Below are 23,140 nucleotides of genomic sequence, written 5' to 3'. Positions count from 1 at the left end.
ATTCATAATAATAATTATGAACATATAAATCACATCAAATATGGATCACCACAAACCACCTCAACTTTAAATTCCACTAAATCACACATAATCACATTAAATTCATTTTCTACAATTTCACACATCAAATACATCAAATTTCTTTTCCACAAAATCACAAATAATGTCCTAAATGCAAACTAAAAGTTTGGAAGGAGCCCTTACCTTAACGATAGCTCTAACACGCGATTACGGTACCGTAATTAATTCCGGTAAAATTTAAGTTCGTGATGTCGCGTAAAATACTAGCTCACTAGCACCGCAACGTGGCAATGAGCAACTTTCTCTTCTGTCACTTCTCGAAATAAAGCTTAGATCTAGGAGAAAAGTGAAGATTTTTAGTGTTTGTAGGTTTTGAAAACAAAGAAAATTTAGAAACAGAGAAGGAGGAAGAAAAGAAATCTCGCGAGGCTGAGATTAATATATAATAATAATTACAATAATAAATATCTAAACAAATATTTATTTTATAAAAATCATCATTACGCTTGTCACCTCACGTCACATCACAAACCACTTTTTCAGAAAAATATCTACTTTCGCCGTAATTCAATGGCAGATGAATTTTTCTGAAAAATGTTGCATCACAGAAAATTTTTTCTTCGACAAAAGATTCACCGTAATTAAATAAAATTATTCATCGACGCATAATTTTAATCGAGTCTCCAAAAAGATATTTTTGGCATTTAACTCACAAAATATCATAAAATTGGCTAAAAAACCTAAGAAATTCAACACAAAATTCCCCAAAATACATAAATTAGAATTTTAAAATTAAGGGTCTTACAACTATCACCATGGCCCCATCGCGGTCACCATGTACTATGAAATGCATGAGCAAAACATAACTCTTTTCACCATAATCATTAAGTAAACAAAGATATTAAAAGATTCTCCATTTTTAATATTCGTTTAACTCTAACAATTTTGACGACAAACATTAAGTAAACAAAGATATTAAAAGATTCCCCATTTTTAATACTCGTTTAACTCTAATGGTTTTCACATTCCACACAGAACATACTCAGACATATTCTCAAATTCAATCCATAATTCACACCAAATCACATCAATTCATTTTTCCACAAAATCCACACAAACACATCTCAAAATTTATAAATATTAATTATGAACACGTCAAACATGACAACCACAAAATTATCACAACCCACCACTCAAACACATCAAATTTCATTTCCTCAAAACCACACATAAATGAGTTAAATTCACTTTCCGCGAAACACTCATCAATATCACCAAAAACCCAACCCTAAAATTTCACCCATAAAAGCATTAAATTCATTTTCCCCAAATCAACACTTCAACCCTAACAAATTTCTTTTCCACACAACCACAGATAAGTCCCTAAATGCAAACTAAAAGTTTGGAAGGAGCCCTTACCTTAACATTAGCTTTAACGAACGATTACGGTTTCACGAGTAATTCCGATAAAATCTTCGTTCGCGTCGTCGCTTCCAAAGTTAGTTCACTAGCATCGTAGCGTGGAGGTGAGCAACTTTCCCTTCTATCTCTTCTCGAAACGAAGCTTAGATCTAGAAGAAAAGTGGAGGTTTGTGTTTGACGGTTTGAAAATCCCTAACACCGTTTTTCTTCGTTTTCGAATCAAAGAGGAAGAATGAAGTTGAGAAATCCTTGTCTTCTCACCCACCATGCCTTAGGTTCCTTTTCTTGAAGCAAAAGAAAACAACGAAAACAAAGAAAAGGTGGGGACGAAAATGGGTTCGCGAAGGCATGGAGGAGGAAGAAGAGCGAAGGAAATATTTTTCTTTCTGTTTTCCTTTCTTCCTTTTTCCTTCCTTTCTATTTCTTTCCTTTTTCCTTCCTTTCCTTTTCTTTATATATATATATATATAACAAATATCTAAGAATATCTAGATATTTCATAAAATTACCATTTCACCCACAAATTTCCACATCACTTTCCATCATCTCTCAAACCTCTTTTTGTTAAAAATATCTACTCTCGTCGCAATTCAATTGACAGATAAAATTTTCAGCGACAACTGATATTTTTAACAAAACTCTCTGGTATCCAATTCTTCGTAACGTAAATAAATTATTCTTCGACAAATAATTTTAGTCCAATTTCCAAAAATATATTTTTGGCATTTAACCCACTAATTACCAAGAACTAGGCTAAAAGCCTAAGAACTTCAACACCAAATACCCTAAAATTGTATAATTTAGGATTTAAGAATTAAGGGTCTTACAATAATGAGTATTGAAATACAAATACAAAATGTGATCCTCTTTATTATACACAGTATTGTATTTGTGTCATGTTTTGCGTTAAATTTTATGTCTCAATAACATTACTCTCTTTTTATAAGATTCATTTTACTTATAATTTGATGAACAAAAATTGATTTATTTGATCCATGTTATAAATCAAATACATCAATTTTTGTTGAACAAATTATAACTAAAATGTCTATTTTAAAAATAAAAAAAAAATGAAGAGACTTATGTATAAAAACAATTACAAAAACAACTACTAATTATAAAATAAACTAAAATTTTCAACCTAAACTCCAAATGTGAGTTGTGAATTTTATATAGAGATATAAAAATCAAACCAAATAATTATACGATCCCAAAAAATTAACCAAAACTAATTAAATTAGATTGATATTTTTTATGATTTTGAGTCAAAGTTGAATTAAACCAATAAATTCGACCTTTATTGATTTGAGATATAATTTCACATAATTTAAAAATAGATCGCATAATATTCAAACCAAACACTTATCTTTTTATTAACACTATGTTAATATTGATATCTTAAACAATTTATTGTGTTTAAATGTATTTTAATAATTACACACACACACACACACACACACACATATATATATATATATATATTCAACTATTTGAGTTGTAAATTTTATCTAGAGATATAAAAATCAAACTAAATGATTATATGATCGCAATATTTTTTTTATGAGTTTGAGTTCAAGTTAAATTATTTTAATAATTATAAATATATATATATATATATATATATATATATATATTATTTTTGTCCTTGTAGTTAAAAAAATTGTATTAATAGTGTAAAATTTTGGATTTAATTTGCATACATCGACAATGCAAATATATTTGATATTGTTAATTAATCATAACCGTCAGATTAATGAAATAGTTTGACTTTTAATATAATTACTTTTAAAGTCACACTTATTGATGATCATAATGTGTTAACAGTGTAAAACTTTTTACATTGACAAAACATAACAATTAAACTATAAAATTTTAGTATTTAAAAAAATATATTTTTAGAAAGTAATTTTTAATTATTAGAATTGTCAACCAAAATTTGATCTATTAGCTATATCTTCTAAGCATTAAGAGTTTGATTGTAAATGTATTTTTATAAATTTATAATTTAAAATTTTTATATACAATACTATATTATACCTTTTTATTTATGTATTAAAATTTAAAAAATTTGATCACCCCAATATTTTTTTTCAAACTCCGCCACTGAATATCGTATACATTTTTACTACGAGTCAATTGAACTTTGAACGCTTCAGCTACTCTAGGGGTAGTTGGTTGTTTTTAATAATGCAGCGAGTATAAGAATTGGTCTCTTGTTAGTCTCTTTTCATACCTTGTATTTTCATTTTTAGCACAACTTTTTCTTCGTTCTTATAAATTATTTGATCACTGTGAAATAAAAAAAAATAAAAAGTAAAAAGTAAAATAAAAACTATAAAATCATTCCTTTGTGTGACAATAGTTTGAATGGAATTACCCACACTAATAATGCACAATTTTCATTATATATATCATTCCAATTTTTGGAATGTATTCATTTATCTATCTTATCTTTTGAGAAAAAATATTGCACATAATCATCAAGCCAATATCTTCTTTATATGGTTTAAACATCGCAGACGACTTATTATCCTTATCCAATTCCTCTTTCCTTGTTACTAAACTTGTTAGTTTCACTTCAACATCGATAAATAGTAACACAATTTCACAAACATCAATACAATTGCTAGGACTAAGAACAACATGAAGATAAACACGTTATAACATAAAGCAATATCGAAAACACTACACAATCACATTACTTAACAAACACGACTAGGAGGTCATTAACTAGGTGCCACCCATGTTATTTTCCCATCAACATATTGAGATTGATCACGAGATGACCTGCAACTTTCTTATACTTATGATACAAACCTACCAGATCGCCAATAAACATGTTATAACATAAAGCAATATCGAAAACACTACACAATCACATTGCATAACAAATACGACTAGGAGGTCATTAACTAGGTGCCACCCATGTTATTTTCCCATCAACATATTGAGATTGATCACGAGATGACCTACAACTTTCTTATACTTATGATACAAACCTACCAGATAGCCAATAAACATGTTATAACATAAAGCAATATCGAAAACACTACACAATCACATTACATAACAAACACGACTAGGAGGTCATTAACTAGGTGTCACCCATGTTATTTTCCCATCAACATATTGAGATTGATCACGAGATGACCTGCAACTTTCTTATACTTATGATACAAACCTACCAGATAGCCAATAGAAACTACAACACCGGACTGTTGAGACTCGTTAGGAGACTTGGCGGTGTCGGGAATTGGTTTGCATTTAAGCATCTCAGGTTGTTGACATGAGGAAATAACTTGGTCAAACTTAAGAAGTACAACATTTATCGCATTAATATTAGCATTACCCACAGGATTTGCAACTTCCTTGTCTCTATGATCCATTGCCACGGAGGAACGTGCAATGTTTACTTCATATGAACCATACATTTTAGATTTTGACTTGATTATTCGGAAAAACATTTTCGAGTCAGAGTTACCTGCATTAGATACTTGATTAGTAATTCAAAGGTATGTCTACTTTAAAACTAAATATATGTTATAAATTTGCAGTAAAGGAATCAAAAGAATACCCATCATTGAAAGAATAGCAACATGAGCTGCCAAAAGCTTTGCATCCCTTTTGCTTCTAGCCACATCTCTGGTGTAACTTGAACCAATGAAATCCACAGTGCATACAAAAACTGGAACGACTTCTTGGGGCTGAACAATGTTGTATGTAGGTAGTTTCTTATTCAACTTTTCAGCATACTCGTTCAAGACTTGCTAGCAAATTATAGCATTCTAGAAGATAATGGAAACAAGAAGTCCCTTAAAGATTCTTCAAAAAAAAAAATATAGTATTGAATGATAATACAAGTATGTCAAATTGAAGCAAACATTTAAAACAACGCTACTATAAGAATAGTATTATTTCACTAGCAATTATCATAGCATGGAAACCAAGGTTATCAAATCAAGATTTATATCGTGAATTGGAAGACCTATTTTCTAAATCATGAATTCAAATGTGCTATGAATCGTAAGATACATGATCAATAAAAATATGATATTTAGGTAAAAACTAATGACATGATAAAAAAAAATGAAAAAGCATAAGTTGATATATCATGTATGAACTTCAAATATTTCAAGATTCAAATCATAAATCATAGAGAGCAGCAAGAGAAGAGAGATCTATATGATACAATTCAGCAAGATTCGTAATTCAGAAGATTTGGTAGAGAGAATCTGATTTCTTGTTGACATTAATGCCCAACAGTTCAATTTATACAGTTGTGTTTGATTTGATTTTGAATAAAGATAAAATTAACATGATGATTAAGATATTGATAACAATGATGCATACTCTAGTACAATGGGCAACAAAATTTAATACTTATAAAGATACTTCTTTTTGATAAAACTATTAATGTTGGCGTTAAAACCCACACGCACGCGTGCGCACACACACACACACATATATTATTATCCAACAACAAAATAACGGGCAAAAAATTGAATTTCAATTACCTGCATAAAATTAAATCAAACACACAACGTCCAACTTGACAAACAGTAACTACGAATAACATATTAGTAAAAACACGTCGGCTCTTGCGACAAAGCATATTTTCTTGATAGACCAAGAAATTCCGTTAGGAAGAAACCCAACATCTAAGGAATGATAAAAGACATGTGCTAAAAAAATGATAACAAATAATTGCCACAAGTCACATATTAACAACTAAATGTAAGATGACCACAAAACAACAAAACCTAGCAATCAAAGAAAAGTTCAATATCAAAACATTTAACGCGCATTATCAACCAACATTGCCTCAAAATAAATCAACAGATAAAAAACAGGTCAATCAATAGAATCTGCACACACCAAAATCAATAATTAAACAATTTATCATAGTCACAAACACACCTCAGAAACTAAAGAGTAAACTTCCTCTTTACTCTTCCTGATAAGGTACTCCAACGCAAGCTTAGAAGCATTACCCACAGGATCTGCAACTTTCTTGTCTCTATGATCCATTACCATGGAGGAACTTGCAGTATTTACTTTAGATGAACCATACATTTTAGATTTTGACTTGATTATTTGGCATAGCATTTCCGAGCCAGAGTTACCTGCATTAGATACTTGATTAGTAATGCAAAGGTATGCCTATCTTAAAACTAAATATTTGTTATAAATTTGCAGTAAAGGAATCAAAAGAATACCCAACATTGAAAGAACAGCAGCATGAGCTGCCAAAAGCTTTGCATCCCTTTTGCTTCTAGCCACATCTCTGGTGTAATTTGAACCAATGAAATCCACAATGCATACAAAAACTGGAATGACTTCTTGGGGCTGAAAAGTGTTTTATGTAAGTAGTTTCTTATTCAACTTTGCAGCATACTCGTTCAAGATTTGCTTGCAAATTATAGCATTCTGAAAGATTGGAAACAAGAAGTCCATTAGTGATTCTTCAACAAAAAAAAATAGTATTGAATGATAATACAACTATGTCAAATTGAAGCAAACGATAAATTCAAAACAATGCAACTATAAGAATAATGTTATTTCACTGGCAATTATCATAGCATGGAACCCAAGGTTATCAAATCAAGATTTGTATCGTGCATTAGAAGACCTATTTTCTAAATCATGAATCCAAACGTGTTATGAATCGTAAGATACATGATCAATAAAAATATGATATTTAAGTAAAAACAAATGACATGATAAAAAAAAACATAAGTTGATATATCATGTATGAACTTCAAATATTTCAAGATTCAAATCATAAATCATATAGAGCAGTAAGAGAACAGAGATTCATATGGTACAATTGAACAAGATTCGCTATTGAGGAGATTCGACATAGTGAATTCAATTTCTTGTTGACATTAATGCCCAAGAGCTCCAATTTATACAATTGTTTTTTATTTGATTTTGAATAGAGATACAATTAACACGATGCTTAAGATATTGATAACAATGATGGATACTCTAGTACCATGGGGAACAAAATTTAGTACATATAAAGATACTTCTTTTCAATAAAACTATAAATATTGGCATTAAAAACCAAACATTTGAAATTATCAGATATATATACTCCTTGATTATAGAAAATTAAAAGGCTCTACGACATAACGTAAGGTGTATGGTAACGCTGTCACAAAAAGAAAGGTATATATATATATATATATATATATATATATATATATATATATATATATATATATATTTCGAACAATAAAATAACAGGCAAAAAATTAAATTTCAATTGCCTGCATAAAATTAATTCAAACATACAACGTCCATCTTGACAAACAGTAACTACAAATTTTTTTTTTTTTTTCCTTCTGATTCCTTAAAAGCATAGAGGTCTCGCAAGAATAGTCATCTCCCATTTGGACCTGCTGCATTGTCTTTAACTAGCTCTCAAGTCTTCTTTTATTACAATCCTACAGACGACCATAGATCTCATACATGGACCAAAGGGTTTTGCCTTCCTCATCTTTTATTTTGCCCATGATGTAAAATAGAGACATCAATTCCTTCATTCTATATCAAAGCAATCTCACAAGATCTATTTTTTTCTAAACCTGAACAAGGAACAAACAAGCTTGAACTGATGCCACTTTGAGTTATGATTTTGTCCATGTCACATATTTTTAACCTAGTTTCCATTAGGAAGAGTAGGTGGGAATTTTCAAGATGGTGTGCCTTAACAAGGCTCAAATTGCCCGAAGATTCCCCAATCCTCTACAATTCCAACTTAGCATCTTCTTTGGAGCTGGTGGTGCTGGTTATCCAACACCACCTCATAATCTTTTAGGCATACTTCTTCCATAACCACATTTTTCTTTCTCTTTTTTTCACCGCCAAGGATTTCTTCAATGTTTCCTTATGAGATTGTGACCTCAATTAGTTGCTTATTGCTTAATAATTTCTCAAGGGAAGGCTTAGTTTAGGGAAGTTTTGAATTTTTTGGTTCTTGGTTGACGAGTTCAACTTTTCTTCTTTTTCACAACCTTTGGTGGATTAATTTTTCCAATCTTAAAGTGCTTTAATTGGATAATCGCCTCGAGAGATTCAACCGCAATCTCAATTTCTTTATTATTTATTTGATCACTATCTTCTCCAATTACTTTAGGATGAGAAACCTAAGCATGAAAACCGAGGTTGCACTTGCGAATACCACTTGAGTCTGATCCAATTTTGATGGAAAAATCCACTTTAATCGGTTGTAGGTGTGAGTTTTTCTCAAAATTAAAATACGGGATGAGACATATTTGAAGATGTTGATATGCACTCAAACCCACCTCGCTAGTAAAATAGTAACTATTTTTAATTTTTTATATACATATACAATATTATTTAATTTAATTATTTTTATATGTTATAAATATTTATCTTCTCGATACAAAAAAAAGTATGATTTTAATTGCATATATGATTTGTCTATTTTCTGCAGTTCATGGAATTGGTCTCTCTGACATATGTAAAATGATATGACATACAATTTCATGATATAGAGTCATCTAGATGCATTAACTATTCATAAGTTATTAATTAAATTACAAAAATACTTTTTTTTTTGAAGTTGAACATTAAGTTTTAAGAGAGTTTTATTATAATTTAATGGGTCTAAATCATTCTACATCATCATGTCACATTATTTAAAGCATGTTACTTCCCTTATTATTTTATAAAGTTACAACTTGTAAAAGCTTTTAAAAATAAATTTATACTGGTAGTCGTGGTTTTGATAAAGTCATTGTATACTAAAAATAAACGAGTAAACTACTAATATGGTCTCTCACATTGTAAAATAATTTCAAATAAAGTGTTAAGATTATGAATATTTCAAAAATAGTTTTAATTATGTCGATGGTATCATCAGATTAGTTTAATAGTAAAAAAATAAAATATAGAGATTAAATTAAAAATCCATTATTAAATTATAATCAATTATTAAATATAAAAATCAAATCCATAGTAAATAATGTTCATAATCTCATATTTTATATCATGACAATTTGTTTACTCAAATATGCACTCAACTAACAACCGCTCGTCTCCCTCTATCTTTGTCTCAACTTTCTAATATAACCGTTGCTTAACGCCTCTAACAAACAACCTTTGTTTTTCTCACTCCACTCTCTTAGATCTCTCTCTCTCTCTCTCTAAAATTCGAGCAATGGAGATTTCTCCTACAACGTTGGAGGACAATGATAGAGAGACAACAACAATAGCCGTATGGAAAGCCTTGGAGCTGCTACGGCTAGACGATCAAGATTTAAGGATCCAAGCCGCTAAGGATATCCGCCGCCTCACCAAAACATCCAGCCATTGCCGCCATCAGCTCCGTCAAGCTGTTACTCCACTTGTCTCAATGCTCTGATTCGACTCACCCGAGTCCCACCTATTGGGAAAAACTAGAAATAATTGGAGATAACTATCTCAATAATGCAGAATATTTTACCCTCACCTATGCAGATAAATGTCCAAACAGAAAATAAAATTCCACAAAACAAAAATAATTGGTAGAAAATTAAATATGAGACAAATACAATTTTTAACGTGGAAAACTTCCCTCAAATTGAGAGAATAAAAATCACCGGACCTAATCCAGTAAAAACTTCCACTATAATAATTAAATGGTACACCAGAGTCTTCCTAATAATAATAGGGAACATCAATCAATAATAATAACCTTCCACTAAAGTGGGTATGTCAAAGTAACTCTCAGAGAAGATAAAACTACTTAGACTGTATATTAAAATAACAAACTCAATGGTAGGAATAACATTTTAAATTTGTAGATCAAAAGGAGCAATTTGCTACACACCTGTTACCACCATCGGAACCAAACCCTTTCATTTTCTCTGTTTTGTCATGCTTGCTTTTCCTTTGCTTTTTCGGCATTGTTCCCATTCATCATTCTTAGAGATTTCTAAATCCCTTTTATTTCCTTCACGTGGGCCTAGCCCAATAATACCATATATTCTCCCTTTTATTTTTTATTTCAATAATAACAATATTAATACTAATAATAATAATAATAATAATAATAATAATAATAATATTAATAAAATTGGTGGGCTCTACTTGGGGAGTGAGCCCATCCAACAAATCTCCCCCTCAAGACTCAAGTGGAAAGGTATTGCTCAACCATGTCAGCCTTCTTTCTACAGTATATCATCTTCGACACAGGCAAGGTCTTCGTCATCATATCTAAACCATTCTCATCAATATGAATCTTCTCAATTAAAAATGACTTCATTTCCAGTGCATTTCGTATTCAATGATATCACACCTCAATATGCTTTAACTTTGCATGAAAGGTCAGATTCTTGTCGAGATGGATCACACTCTGACCATCACAAAATAAAACAAACTTGTCTTGCTTGAGGTCTAACTCATGTAGGAATTGCTTCATCCACAAGAGTTCTTTGGAGCTTCAATTGCTGCAATGTACTCAGCTTCAATAGTGGATAAAACAACACACTTTTGTAACCTTGATTGCCAAGAAACAACTCCCCCTGCAAACATCATCATATAACTAGAAGTAGATTTTCTAGAATCAAGATCACATGCCATATATGCATCTGTGTAGCCATCCAACATAGGTTCACCACCTCTATAGCATAAACACACTTTGGAAGTGCCTCTGAGGTATCTGAGAATCCACTTCACTGCTTGCCAATGATTTTTATCAAAATTAGAGAGAAATCGACTAACAACTCCAACTGCATGAGCAATATTTGGCCTTGTGCATACCATAACATACATCAAACTACCAATTGCGGGTGTATAAGGAACCTTCTTCATCTGTTCTTTGTCTTTCTCACTTGTAGGGCATTGATCAGAACTCAATTGATAATGAGTAGCAAGTGGAGTACTAACAGGTTTACAATTGCTCATGTTAAACCTCTCTAACACCTTCTCAATGTAAATGTGTTGAGACAACCACAATTTCTTATTATTCCTATCACGAGTAATTCTCATGCTCAGAATTTGCTTTGCAGGACTCAAGTCTTTCATTGCAAAAGACTTGTTTAAATCTTTCTTTAGAGATTGAATTTTCTTAGTGTCATGACCAATAATCAACATGTCATCCACATATAACAAGAGAATAATACAATCACCATCAGATAATTTCTTTACAAACATACAATGGTCAGAAGTAGTTTTACCGTACCCATGTTTCTCCATGAAAGAATCAAAATTTCTTGTACCATTGTCGAGGTGCTTGCTTGAGCCCATTCAAGCTATTCTTCAATTTACACACAAGCTGCTCTTTACCTTTGAATTTGAAACCCTATGGTTTCTCCATATAGATCTCTTCCTCCAAATCACCATGAAGGAAAGTAGTTTTCACATCAAGTTGTTCAACTTCTAGGTTCAAACTAGCTGCTAACCCAAGCACAACTCGAAGGACATCTTCACCACAGGTGAAAAAATTTCATCAAAGTCAATACATTTTCTCTTATTAAAACCTTTCACAACCAATCTTGCTTTGTATCTTGGTTGAGAACTATTCTCTTATGTCTTTATCTTGTATACTCATTTGTTCTTGAGTGCTTTTCTGCTATTAGGCAACTTTACCAAATCAACTTTACCACTTTTCTTTATCAACATTTGTAATAGCTTCTTAATAGTACTCTGACTCTCAACTATCAATGATCATCACATACTCATGTGGAGGATATCTTTGAGAAGGTTGACATTCTCTAGTAGATTTTCTCAACTCAAACTCGACTGGTGGCTCAATTGGAACCTGCTCATCATGGTGAGGTACATGATCATGAGTTACATTCTCATCATCTACCTGTATATCTCCCCATCAACAAAGGTTTCTGCAGGGGGCTTAGGCGCAACATCAATGTTACTTCTGGAATTTGGTTTTTGTTTCTCAGTTTTACCAAAATCTTCAATAGTTTGGTCTTCAAGAAATATTGTAACACCTCAGCCATTATCGTTACTGGTGATGCTACCAATTGAGAATAATTGTTGACATTTTCAACTTTCCACTTGGAGCTGAATTGGTCAACGTCACAACAAGGACTTCCCAATTATCAGGCAAGGAACTCAACAATAACAACGCTTGCAACTCGTCATCTAATTTAAGTTCTATGGTTGTCAACTGATTCACTGTATTCTGAAAAATACTCATATGCTCTGCCATTGAATTCCCATATTTGTATTTCATATTCTCCAGCTTAAGAATCAATAATGCTTTATTTTGTACATTCTTTCGTTCATACAACTCTTTTAATTTTTTCTCACATCTTGTTAGCATCTATTTCAAATTCAACATGTGGATATACACTCAGATCCAACCATTGTCTGATTAACGCCACTGTCTTCATATTCATCTTCTTCAAGTCAGCGTCAGATTTATCTGCGGGTTTAACAGTGTTACCCTCAATAGGATCATACAAATCTTTACTGTATAACATATTTTCTATGAGAGTCTTCCAAAGTGTGTAATTAGAAGAGTTGAGTTTAATCACATTGGACCTTTATTTTCCTCCTCCATTTAAATGCACAAATCAAATCAACCGAGCTCTGATACTACTTTATTGGGAAAAACTAGAGATAATTATCTCAATAATGTGGAATATTTTTCCCTCACTTGTGCAGATAAATGTCCAAACAGAAAATACAATTCTACCGAGCAAAAATAATTGACAGAAAATTAAATATGAGACAAACACAATTTTTAACGTGGAAAACTTCCCTCAAATTAAGAGAATAAAAACCACGGGACCTAGTCCAGTAAAAAATTCCACTGTAATAAGTAATGGGTACACCAGAGTCTTCCTAAATAACAATAGGGAACATCAATCAACAATAACAACCTTCCACTAAAGTGGGTATGTCAAAGTAACTCTCAGAGAAGGTAAAACTACTCAGACTGTATTTTAAAATAACAAACTCAGTGGTAGGAATAACATACTAAATGTGTAGATCAAACGAAGCAAATTTGTTACACGCCTGTTACCACCACCAGAACCAAACCCTTTTCTCTTCTTTGTTTTGTCGTGCTTGCTTTTCCTTTGCTTTTTCGGCACTGTTCTCATTCATCATTTTTAGGAATTTCTAAATCCATTTTATTTCCTTCACATGGGTCTAGCCCAATAATACCATATCTTCTCCCTTTTTTTTTTAATAATAACAATATTAATATTAATAATAATAATAATAATAATAATATTAATATTAATAAAATTGGTGGGTTCCACTTGGGGAGTGAGCCCATCCAACACCACCAACCCGCTCTTCTTACTTTGCTTAACCTCGCCGTCCAAGACGAAACGTACGCTTGCTACTCCAATTCTTTCAAGTTTTTTTTTTTTTTTTTCTTTCTTCTCCAATTTTTTCAAGTTTTTTTTTTTTTTTTTTTTTTGCTATTGAATTTTAAATATAAAATTTTATAATTCAAGTATTTTGATTTACTAAATATAATATCATATGTATGTGAATTATTGAGTTAACTGTAAATCATAAATGAGAAAGTGCCATCACAATAATTGATGAATGTATCAAAATTATAAAATAATATTTAAGTATAATAATTTTTTAATATATATAAAATTATATTTAATTATGTCTTTTGTTTGTCATTTTAATTTTTAAATGTGTCTTTTGTTAATTAAATTAATCATTTCATAATATTATTGACAAAAGAAATACTAAGAGTGACAATATCAATATATTCAGAACAATATTGCGATTGTTCAAAAATAAAAATCGTTTGATATTTGATTTTAGAATTTTATGTTCATAACACTAGAAAAATAATTTAAGTTGAGTCTTTTTGTAAACAAAAAAGAAACAGAATTATCATTTTCTTTTCCCTCCAATTGAGATGTAGGAACATTTTTTATAGTATGAGATATGTCGAAGTTTTTTTTTTTTTTTTTAATTTTATGTTGATTCACATTTCTGTCAAATTTTTAAATTTTCATGCTTTTGATTTCTCTTTTGCTTTCACAATGAATACGTACATGTACTAAGATGCCGGGTTATCATGGTTTCTTACACCGGCTTGGATGCATATGCATACTGTTTATCAATTAATAATTGGATGCTTAAACCGTTGAAGCTCATCAGTTGGATGGTTGTTTTTATTTGGCAACAATACATTTGAAGTCCTTTAAATTTAAGTTAATTTTTATTTAGATTTTTTAATTTTAGTTTATTTTGATTGGTGCTTTAAGTTGCATTTTGTTTGCACTATTAAGATTTTATTTCAATTTAACGATAATTAATTCAATTGAAAATTTCGAATAATTTAAAACTCTACCTAATACTGTAATAATATATCTCTCACACTACTCCGTTAGAAAATTCTCATCAAATCTTATAAGTAGTATATATTTATTGATTTTCTCTGCAATTTAAGTTCACGTATAACATTAAAAATAAAGTAATAAATGTCTATCCACAAAGTCAATATCTTTGACTTTCTTCACGTGCGAAGTAGTTTAGAAAATCAACTTGTTGCGATATTTCAATTAGATTTTAACATTTCATGACAGTATTCAAGAAACTTTTTAAACTTACGAACTACATGCGTAATTAATATATTTTAAAGACTAATAGTATAAATGAGTATAATTTAAAAGATCAAATCAGAAAGGAAAAAAAAAAAAAAAAAGAGAGAGAGAACTTAAAAGGACTTAAGTGAAAATAGAACTAACCTTAAATGACTACATGTGTATTTTTTCCTTTTTATTTAATTCAAACTAGGATTTTGACTTATATAATTTTTTTCTTAACTAATGGGATTACTGTAATTCCATAACTTTGCTGCAACCACGGTTACCTTTATATTTGGTACCAAAATCCTTTTATATTAAAGATGTTAAAAAGGAAATTTTAAAAATAAATTTATTATGTTATTAAAATAAAATATAATTTTTTATTTAAATAAACCATATAAATCAATATCAAAATAGAAAGTAAACCAATTAATCAACAATCAATTAAGAGAGAATTCTGGTTGTTGTCATTTCATTTGACTTCTATTTTATAGGCTTAATCTTAGAAGATGGTTCGTGTCCGTACATCAATTCAATGTAGTGTTCTACCAACTAATGGATTTTATTTTCCAATTTTATGTACTCTTTTTCTCATTAAGACTATGTTCAAAGACATGGAAAATGGAAGCAAAATTGAAGAATTAATGTTAATAAATTAGTAGTTATGATAGTTTGTCTAGATTTAAATTCAAGAGCTTTTTTTTATAACTTATTTGATGTTTCTTATCTTATCAACCAACTAGCAGAATTAAGATTTAATTTATTTGATTTTGTTGATTGTTACTTGATGAAGTCTCTTTCACGTCTCTTTCATGTGACTTTCAAGTTGTAAAAGTGGTCAAACATATTTCGGTTAAAGTGTAAATAAAATAATCTAACTTTCCATTTATTCACACTATTGTTGTGCCAATAATTTTCAATTTGAAAATGTTGACTTCTCTATTTTCCATGAAGTCATATAAGCCTAATCTATAATTAGACTTTGTTTTGCTTCCTTTTATACCAAATGCTATTAATAAGAGAAGAGTAACCATACACAATATCCATCTATTCTCAAATTGTCCTTATGTCTCTCATTTTTGGGTTAAAGAGAAAAATGTTTCTCGAGTTATTTAATAATTATAGATAGATCGCCAACTTGATAAATAAGTTATAATCAATTTTATTTAACATTATTTTAAAAATTCAACTGAATATCAAATCATTGAGACTTTTAAGTTATTGTTCAATTACTTTAAATTTTTCGAATCAGATGTATCTGCAATAGAATCACTAAAATAATCAAACTATAAACAATATTGGCTCACTATTCAACTGATTGAACCATCGTATTCGGTTCAATTTTAAAATATGACTGCAATGAATATATGATATTAATCACCGGAATAAATATTAATTTGGCTTAAATATTTTTTTTTGGTCTTCTTGATATTGTCTTCCCTTCATAGCATACTATGATTAGTCGTACTTCTGAATAAAGCTAATCCAATAACGCTGCTGATTAGAGTATGTTATCGAGTTGAAAAATATTAAACCATGATTTTTATTGCTTTGTTCCTTATCACTACTAGAAAAACTGAATTTAACGTCGGTCAAAAACCGACGCTAAAAGACCAAAAGCCGATGCTAAAGTAGATTTAGCGTCGGATTAGCGTCGGTGTCGGGCCTAGGTTAAAACAGTCGAAGCTAACACGTAGCGTCGGTCAAAAGCCATCCGACACTAAGTTAGCGTCGGCCAAGCCTACTCTAATCCGACGCTATCATTAAAAATAGAACATCCGACGCTAGTTATATGAAGTCAACAAAAATGTTAGCGTCGGTCCATCCGACGCTACTTCCCAAATAAAAGTCAACTTCAGTTTTTAGGCAGCGTCGGTTCGGCCGACGCTATGTGTCAACATTGAAGAACAATAAAATAATTAGCGTCGGGAATAGCTGACGCTAATTGTAAATTTATTTAAGTTTTTATATTTATTATATGGATTTGCTTGGTTAAGGTAATAAGAAAGAAGAATGTGTGATAAGTGACTTGGTGAATAATGAGTAATGTTGGAGATGCAAAGACATTAGGCTATTACTTCATTTAATAATAAAACAAACTGTAGTCATAAACTCCAAAACAATATTGATAAAGAACAACCATAAATCCCAGCATCACTATCAATACACCACATTGCTCATATGACATCCTATGTGATTTACACTGAACCATGACACTGCTATGGCTGCTTTCTACTAAAACTATACAATGTAAATTGGTAACAAAAAAGAGTCAATTGTCATACATTGTTGAGAACATCCACATCAGTTGAACATGAAACAAATGTAATTGCAAGACCTTTGATGCCAAACCTTCCAGCCCGGCCAACCTGTTTACAATTTAATCCAACAAATGAAATGATAATTAATATAATAAAGGGACATGTAAACCAACTTTAATAATTAAACAAGAAAAAGACAAGATTTAAATTGTACCCTGTGCAAGTATGTGTCTGCACCGTCAGGCATATCATAGTTTATATTATATTCACACGTTCAATGTTTATTCCCCTCCTTGAACCCTTTATAACGTTTCAGCCTGCAAAAGCCATTGTTCATGATCAAATACAACTAAATTTACCACTAATTAACTACTAGTTGAAACCAAAACCCAATATTCATTTGTTTCAACCTGCAAAAGCCATTGTTCATTTGTTCAAACCAAAACCCAATATAACTACTAGTTGAAGTTCTAAAAGTAATCAAAATAACAAAGAAAACAAGTTTGATAATCTGGAATCATCCACCATGCCCATCTTACTATATTATTCAAATTAAACATTGCAGAGGTTAAAAAATGACAAAAAATTCACAACAGGACGACACAAACACATCACCCAATGTTAAGTATATAGATTGAATGCTTGAGCATAGAACAGCAGCTAGATATGACCTCACCTTCAAGGAACCTCCCATGTACAAATCTTCAAGGGTTGCATCCAAATCAACAATCACGTCATCACCTTTTACAATTTTCTCTTCTTCTTCCTCCATTGATCCCCCACCAAAGAAACTGAAAGAAACATTCATATTTCACAGTGCCATCAATAAAACCTAGTTCAAAGCCCCTAATTAAAAAATAGACACAGTTGTAAAGAAGAATAAATACACATCCAAAACATAGCAGTCTGCCTACAGAAGACGGCATAATCGTTGGTCACATTGATGCAGACATGAGGAAATAACCAAATCAATAAAATCATATGAATACTTTGGTTAGAGTATGATAATATAGAAAACCTGTATAGCCTTTCATAATTGCTTTTCTTGGCCATAAACATGTTTTGATGAAGTAATAAGTCCAATAACACATGTCTCAGATGCGATGGTGATAATTGATAGGTTATAAACTAATCTAGCAAAAACTAAGGCGGTGACTTACGAATTAAAAATATCCTGCATGTTCATTCCACCACCAGCAGCATGCTGCTTCAAACCCTCTTCACCATACCTATCATAAATACTTCTCTTCTCGCTATCCGACAATACTTCGTATGCTGGCTGTGGCAAAAATGAAAAGCAACCATTTAAAACCAAAACAGGGGTAATTGTGCAGTGGTAATTGTGTTATAGAGGAGTTGTGGCGAAGGATAGAAAAATCAAGCACTCATATCATGCAGGGCAGAAAACTAAAGCACTCCCAAATAAATCAAATCCCCTTAACCAAGTACCTCCGCGATAGTATCAGCACCAAATTCCTTCCTCCATTTCAGCATGTCAAACCACATCAGCTTTGATTTCTCAACCTCAAATTTCCTTGCCTTAAGAAATCTATACAAAAAAATTACTTGGATAATTGGATAAGAAAAGTTTCTTGTTCTTACTTATTAAAAAGAATACACATTCATTCATGGAACCAAGGGTGACCCAAAGTAAGGTGTGATCTGATGCTTAGTAAGACATCAGAGTGAACAAAATTTCAGGTGATCACAATCACATGTTAACAAAAGTTGAAGGACCAAACTAAACATGCAATCAAGTGTATATAATGACAAATGACAATTTGTATATCATAACCCCAGATTCCAAGCTGAAAACATTCAACTGCAAATTGAAAAAGCATATTTAAAATTGAAAACATTCAACACCAAATTGAAAAAGTATATTTAAAATTGAAAACATTCAACTCCTCAGTATATTTAAGCGAACCCTAAGATTGTATTAAACTCAAATTGCTAAAAAGAGAAAATAGATAGCAAACCAACAATGGATAGCAAATCCCTAAATTAAAAATAATCCTAAAAACCGATAATTCGGTTGAAGACGTCGAAAGATACAGAGAGATGACGCTGAGAGAGTAAAAATGAGGGAAACCAATAATGGTGGTGGTGGGTTCGCGGCTTTGGACGAAGGCAACGCCTGGGTTCGCGGCAGTGAGAACGAGGAAAATTGAGAGTTGGTGAATGAGGGTAAAAGAGAGGGAAATCAAGAGGGTTTTCTGGTGAGTGAGGGAAAACGAGGGCGGCACAATACGAAGAAGGAAGGAAAGAGGCGAAGGCGGCGCCTGCAAGGCTGCCGCCGTGGGATTAGGGTGAAAAAGAGAGAAAGAACAAAAGTAAAGGAAAAAAAGAGAGTGAGGGAATAACAGAGGTTTATTGAAAATAGATACTTATTTGTTCGCTTAAAAAAAAATAAAAAATCTCAATTTTACAATGATTAGAAATTGTAGCAGATAAAATTTAAAAAATAATAATAACATTATATTTAATGGAGATTAAGAATAATAATAATATAAAACCAATTCATTAAGTTATTTGAGTCAAAATTGAATAGATAAATTGCATCAAAACTTTTAATTTAGTTAATTAAATAGATACTATAATAATGCGCACGTAGACAAATAAAAAAATAATTAATCAAAATATTAGTTACTTTTAATAGGATAAAAAAAAATTAAAATTTTCCAATCAGACAATTTAGCGTCGGCCCATCCGACGCTATCATATATATAGCGTCTGCCATTTTTATGTAGCGTCGGCCAGGTCGACGCTAACGATTTAAAAAAATCACAATTTTTCCGTACTAGCGTCGGTCGGACTGCCGCTAATCCGACGCTAAAATTGGCAGCTAAAACATTTTTTTCTAGTAGTGTATGTTATTTTCTTTGTTTGTGTACTAGATACTTCAGAATCAATGCTATTTAAATTTCTATATGCATTATACATATAGTTTAATTAATAACATTTATTAGCTTTTTTTCACTATACCACTTAAAAAAATTTGACCTCTTTTTTTATCAAGCAGGAACCAAATTAACATTGTGCAAGCAAATGCATTATAACCAATAGTTAATTTTCTCTATTCACAAAATAAAAATCTTCAAGAGTATGCAACTGCGTCATTGCTCACTCTATCAGCCTCAACAACAAACAAACCAATCATCACTTCTTATGAAACAATTCCACTTATTAACATTCTTAGAGATGGAAGCCACCAAGCCAAAACAGATGTAATAATGGCTCTATCCAATTTATCAACACACTTTGACAACATCATCACTATACTAGAATCAAATCCAATATCATTCATAGTTAACATTCTCAAAACCTCTAAAAATTCCTCAAAAACAGCTGAAAAATGATGTTGTTTGATAGAATCCTTGGTTGATTATGAAAAAGGAAGAGTCTCCTTATCGTCCGAACAAGGCGACGTTCTTTCGGTTGTTGAAGTTCTTGAAAATGGAACACAACAAAGTAAGGAACATGCTGTTGGAACATTGTTGAAAATGTGCCAAAGTGATAGATTAAAGTACAAGGAACCAATTGTTAGGGAAATTTCTAAAATATATTTAGATTTTCTAATAGCTATATTAATGTAGCAAAATTAAATAATTGAATGTATCATTTGGTCAAGTGGTTGCAATGTTTGAGTTTAATTCAAACCAATGCATCTATTAAGTTATCAAAAGTTGCAATCTTTCACAATAGTTGTTTTCTTTCACCAATTGGTATGAGTTGAAGAGTTGTTTTCTTTCACTAATTGGTATGAGTATCTCTATAAATAGAGATATTTTAGAGGCAGAAAGAACACAAGATAAACAACACAAAATTTATGTTACATGAGTCAAAATTATGTCAAAAATATTTCTGAGTCATTTTTCTTTTCTCTAGTGCACGAGACTAAATGAAAAAACTTTATTATGTAAACAATTATTGATCGATAGGCTTGATGTGAATGTGCAATTCACTTTAAGGATTTCAAAGTATCCTGAAGGGGATTCGTCGGTTAACCCGTTTGCATCCAATATATATAAATTGATGGGGGCGAATCGAACCTAAAGTTTAGTGTGATACACACGCTTTGATTTATTTGTGCAACCTTCGTCATAATCAAGTTCATCCTCTTCTTTTTCAAGATTTGCAGCATACCACCAACAAAAAATTCAACAATCTTTAGGTTCGATTTTCAATTGTTTTATTTATTTATGACTGCAACTTTGAAAGAAAAATGACTTTTATGAGTACGGTGAAAGGTACACAATAATTTTAAATAAATATATGATGTGCTTAATGTTATCAATTCATATACAACATCTTAAAATAATATTGGTTTATGATATATAGAACATCTCTCATTTTTAAAAAAAAGTTATTATGGTTCGCGAATGAGATTGTTTGTCCGGATAATATTCAATATATTTCATACATGTTATATGTGTTAATGACATTATGGTTGGATAAAAAAAAAACAAAAACAAAAAAAAGTTTATCTGTTACGGGCACCATTTTCCGACATATTTTCAAATTGATTACTTAAGGTAATTATGTCAATTTTAAAATCTAATTTGGTATGTAAATTTGAAGAAGTTTGATTATGTTAAATGTTATTTATTTTTTAATTACTGCAACATAATTGTTCGGTCTATTTAATTTATGTGTTGAGCATGATAGTTGAATATTTAGTCAAAAAATAAAATTCAAAATTGTATGGGTGAAATTTTAAAGCATGTGTTGCCTGTACGATTTAGTGGTATATGCTATCAAAAACTCTGGAGTTGCAAGAGAAACCCAAAAGGATTAGTTTTCATATGAATAATTTAAAGAAAAGAAAAATTGAAACGGTGTGACTGCTGGAATTGAACCACAAATCGGACAATGTCTAACATTTGGTAAATAAACTAAACACTAAATGTTAAAATTGTTTAAGTGTCTATAATTTTATTGTTAATATATTTTGAATTATTTTTGAATATGATTATCATATGTCCTTATATTGTTTTGAAGTGGGTTAGAGAGTTCGTGATCTTACTCAAATATTAATACTCCTTTGGTGTTATAATTTAAAGGTTGTTTTACTAAAGTGTCATGAGTTTATTTTAGATCCTCTAAAACCCATTTTAAGTAATCAATAACCACATGTTAGATTTAATTTTTTATAATCTATATGAGTTATCATGCATCAATTTTATGCTTTAATAAAATTGTTGATAAATGTAAGAAATTTTTTAAAATTTAGAGTTTGTGATCTCATGCATGATGATATGAAAGTAATTGTTTCTTGTTTGCCTTGATATATGAAAATGATTTTGATCTATTTTGAATTATTGTAAGTTGACAAATGTTCATGGAAGAAACTAATAGAAAATCTTAATGATTTTATTCGGATATATAACCTATATATCTTAGTTTTCAAAAAACTTAACCAAAATACCCCACTTTCTAAAACTGTTACCAAAATGCCCTACTTTTTAGGGCAACAAGGAAAACTCTCCCTGGGGGAGCGATACACTAAAGGGGCCAAAATTTTCTCCCTAGTAGGAGGTCGCTGGCTGGGGATGCGACCTCCCAAAGGGGTTTTTTAAAAAAAATTTAAATCGTTTTGGTTTTATTAAAAGGTTTTTGGTTTTAATAAATAATTCTATTAAATAATAAATTAATAATTAATAATAATACTACATATATAAATAATTATTATTATTATTAATTATTATTATTATTAAAAATTTTTATGATTAAAAATTATTAAAATTAAATTAAAAATAATGACTATAATATTTATTATTATTATTATTAATTACTATTATTGTTATTATTATTATTATTATTATTATTAAAAATTGTTATGATTAAAAATTATTAAAATTAAATTAAAAATAATTATTATAATATTTATTATTA

At 30.5% G+C, this 23,140-nt stretch overlaps 1 protein-coding gene and 1 pseudogene across 1 annotated transcript; one reads left to right on the top strand and one right to left on the bottom strand.

Moving 5' to 3' along the window:
* The first annotated feature begins 9,631 nt into the window (after positions 1-9,631).
* Positions 9,632-23,140, top strand: part of LOC105852763 (U-box domain-containing protein 45-like) — a 17,681-nt pseudogene continuing 4,172 nt past the window's right edge.
* LOC101515512 (uncharacterized) lies at positions 17,090-20,188 on the bottom strand. The gene is made up of 7 exons (XM_073365938.1): positions 20,140-20,188; positions 19,301-19,631; positions 18,695-18,794; positions 18,406-18,524; positions 17,922-18,036; positions 17,460-17,562; positions 17,090-17,353 (listed from the first exon to the last, which is right to left on the bottom strand). Exons 1-6 carry the CDS (start codon positions 20,186-20,188, stop codon positions 17,548-17,550), a joined length of 729 nt encoding a protein of 242 aa, XP_073222039.1. The 3' UTR covers positions 17,090-17,353; positions 17,460-17,547.

Source organism: Cicer arietinum, chromosome 3, assembly GCF_000331145.2.
Source record: "Cicer arietinum cultivar CDC Frontier isolate Library 1 chromosome 3, Cicar.CDCFrontier_v2.0, whole genome shotgun sequence".
NCBI classification, from domain to species: Eukaryota; Viridiplantae; Streptophyta; class Magnoliopsida; order Fabales; family Fabaceae; genus Cicer; species Cicer arietinum.
Note: the sequence above shows the minus strand (reverse complement) of the source record. Positions and strands in the feature narration are given on the sequence as shown.

What these genes read in the sequence shown, in the direction of transcription:
- LOC101515512 (XM_073365938.1), bottom strand. Translation starts at nt 20,188, where the DNA reads ATGTATAATGCATATAGAAATTTAAATAGCATTGATTCTGAAGTATCT. An exon ending in TCTCTCAGCGTCATCTCTCT is followed by an intron (nt 18,795 to 19,300) that starts GTATCTTTCGAC and finishes TTTTTTGTATAG; the next exon opens with ATTTCTTAAGGCAAGGAAAT. An exon ending in GTGCTGATACTATCGCGGAG is followed by an intron (nt 18,525 to 18,694) that starts GTACTTGGTTAA and finishes TTTTTGCCACAG; the next exon opens with CCAGCATACGAAGTATTGTC.